General features: G+C 52.3%; 1 protein-coding gene across 5 annotated transcripts in view; it reads left to right on the top strand.

Moving 5' to 3' along the window:
- Nucleotides 1-2351, top strand: part of TRPV2 (transient receptor potential cation channel subfamily V member 2) — a 27185-nt gene that overhangs the window by 16154 nt on the left and 8680 nt on the right. For all 5 annotated transcript variants that reach the window (XM_037727234.1, XM_037727231.1, XM_037727232.1 and 2 more), the window contains 2 exons: nucleotides 1060-1126; nucleotides 1242-1576. In XM_037727234.1, the coding sequence (XP_037583162.1) occupies nucleotides 1060-1126; nucleotides 1242-1576 (402 nt within the window). The remainder of the gene's footprint in view (nucleotides 1-1059; nucleotides 1127-1241; nucleotides 1577-2351) is intronic.

Genomic DNA, 2351 nt, shown 5'->3' with positions numbered 1-2351 from the left:
TTTTTATTGCATTTTAGGTTTTGGGGTACATGTGAAGAACATGCAAGATTGTTGCATAGGTACACACATGGCAGTGTGATTTGCTGCCTTCCTCCACATCACCTATATCTGGTATTTCTCCCCATGCTATCTCTCCCCAACCCCCGCATCCCTCCCCTTTTTTTTTTTTTTTTTCTTTTTTAGATGGAGTCTCACTCTGTCGCCCAGGCTGGAGTACAGTGGTGATCTCGGGTCACTGCAACCTCTGCCTCTCAGGTTCAAGTGATTCTTCTGCCTCAACCTCCTCAGTAGCTGGGACTACAGGCATGTACCACCACGCCTGGCTAATTTTTTGTATTTTTAGTAGAGATGGGGTTTTGCCATGTTGGCCAGGCTGGCCTTGAACTCCTGACCTCAGGTGATCCACCTCCCTCAGCCTCCCACAGTACTGGAATTATAGGCTGAGGCACTGCACCCACCCAGTTCCTTCCTTTTTAAGGCTGAATAGTATCCCACATTTTGTGTGTCCATTCATCTGTCGATTCAGTCACCTGTTGCCTCCATTGGGAATAATGCTATGATGAACAAGGGTGTACAAGTGCCCGTTAGAGTCCCTGTTTTCAATTCTTTGGGGCATATACATACATGGAACTGAAATTGCTGGGTTATATGGTAGTTTCTATATTTAAGTTTTTGACCCTGGAAGGTTTTTTTTTTTTTGAGTTGGGTCTCATTCCATCACCCAGGCTAGAGTGTGATGAAACGATCATAGCTCATTGTAGCCTTGACATCTTGGGTGCAAGCAATTCTCTTGCCTCAGCCTCCCAAGTAGCTGGCACTGTAGGTTTGTGCCACCATGCCCAGCTACCGGAGAGTCTGAAGCAGGAAAACAATGTGATCTGAGATATATTTTTAAAAGACTCCTCTGCTCAGTGTGTCTCTACAGGGCCCACATATGCACACTATGTGTGTGTATGTGCAGTGTACATGGGAACCAGGCTGCAGTGGATGAGGCAGGGGTCTGGGGTCATGCCTGGTGGCCCAGCTACCCACCCTGGTCCCTGGGCACATGTGTTTCAGGTCATCCTTCGGGACCTGCTGCGCTTCCTTCTGGTCTACTTAGTCTTCCTTTTTGGCTTCGCTGTAGGTAAAGGCTCCCTTCAGTCCCCTCCCCATTTCCCGAGTCCCCTGTCCACCCTGTATAACCTCAAGGCTGCCTGCAGGTCTCCTGGGCTGAGGACCCCTCTCTCTCCATCCCATAGCCCTGGTGAGCCTGAGCCAGGAGGCTTGGCACCCCGAAGCTCCTACAGGCTCCAATGCCACAGAGTCAGCGCAGCCTGTGGAGGGACAGAAGGACAAGGAGAACACGTCCCCATACGGGAACATCCTGGAAGCCTCCTTGGAGCTCTTCAAATTCACCATCGGCATGGGCGAGCTGGCCTTTGAGGAGCAGCTGCACTTCCGCGGCATGGTGCTGTTGCTGCTGCTGGCTTATGTGCTGCTCACCTACATCCTGCTGCTCAACATGCTCATCGCCCTCATGAATGAGACTGTCAACAGCGTCGCCACAGACAGCTGGAGCATCTGGAAGCTGCAGGTGCCACCAGGGAGGCTCCCTGCTCCCACCCCACCCCACACTCAGGTGGTGGGGAGTGCACAGGACCCTGTGGAGCTGGGCCTTCCCTAGACAGAGGCTGCCAGGTTAGGCAGCGCTACCTTGTTAGAGTCTTTCTACTCCTTTTTTTTTTTTTTTCCTTGAGACAAGGTCTTGCTCTGTCACCCAGGCTGGAATGCAGTGGTGTGTTCACAGCTCAGCGCAGCCTCGGCCTCCTGAGCTCCAGTGATCCTTCTTCCTCAGCTTCCTGAGTAGCTGGTATTACAGGCACATGCCGCCACACCTGGCTAATATTTTTATTTTTTGTAGAGAAGGGGGCCTCACTATGTTGGCCAGGCTGGTCTTGAACACCCAGCCTCAGGTGATCCTCCAACCTCATCCTCCTGAAGTGCTGGGATTACTCCCTCCTCCTCTAAGAAGCTCATAGATATACTCAGGACAGGCTGGGCATTGTGGCTCCCGCCTGTAATCCCAGCACTTTGGGAGGCCGAGGCAGGTGGATTGCCTGAGCTCAGGAGTTTGAGACCAGCCTGTGCCACACAATGAAACCCGTCTACTAAAATACAAAAAATTAGCCAAGCGTGGCAGCGTGCGCCTTTAGTCCCAGCTACTTGGGAGGCTGAGGCAGGCGAATTGCTTCAACCTGGGAGGCTGAGGCAGGCGAATTGCTTCAACCTGGGAGGCAGAGGTTGCAGTGAGCCCAGATCACGCCAGTGCACTCCAGCTTGGGCAAGAGTGAGACGCTGCCTCAAAAAAA

This window comes from Cebus imitator, unplaced genomic scaffold, assembly GCF_001604975.1.
Source record: "Cebus imitator isolate Cc_AM_T3 unplaced genomic scaffold, Cebus_imitator-1.0 Scaffold223, whole genome shotgun sequence".
Classification (NCBI taxonomy): domain Eukaryota; kingdom Metazoa; phylum Chordata; class Mammalia; order Primates; family Cebidae; genus Cebus; species Cebus imitator.
Note: the sequence above shows the minus strand (reverse complement) of the source record. Positions and strands in the feature narration are given on the sequence as shown.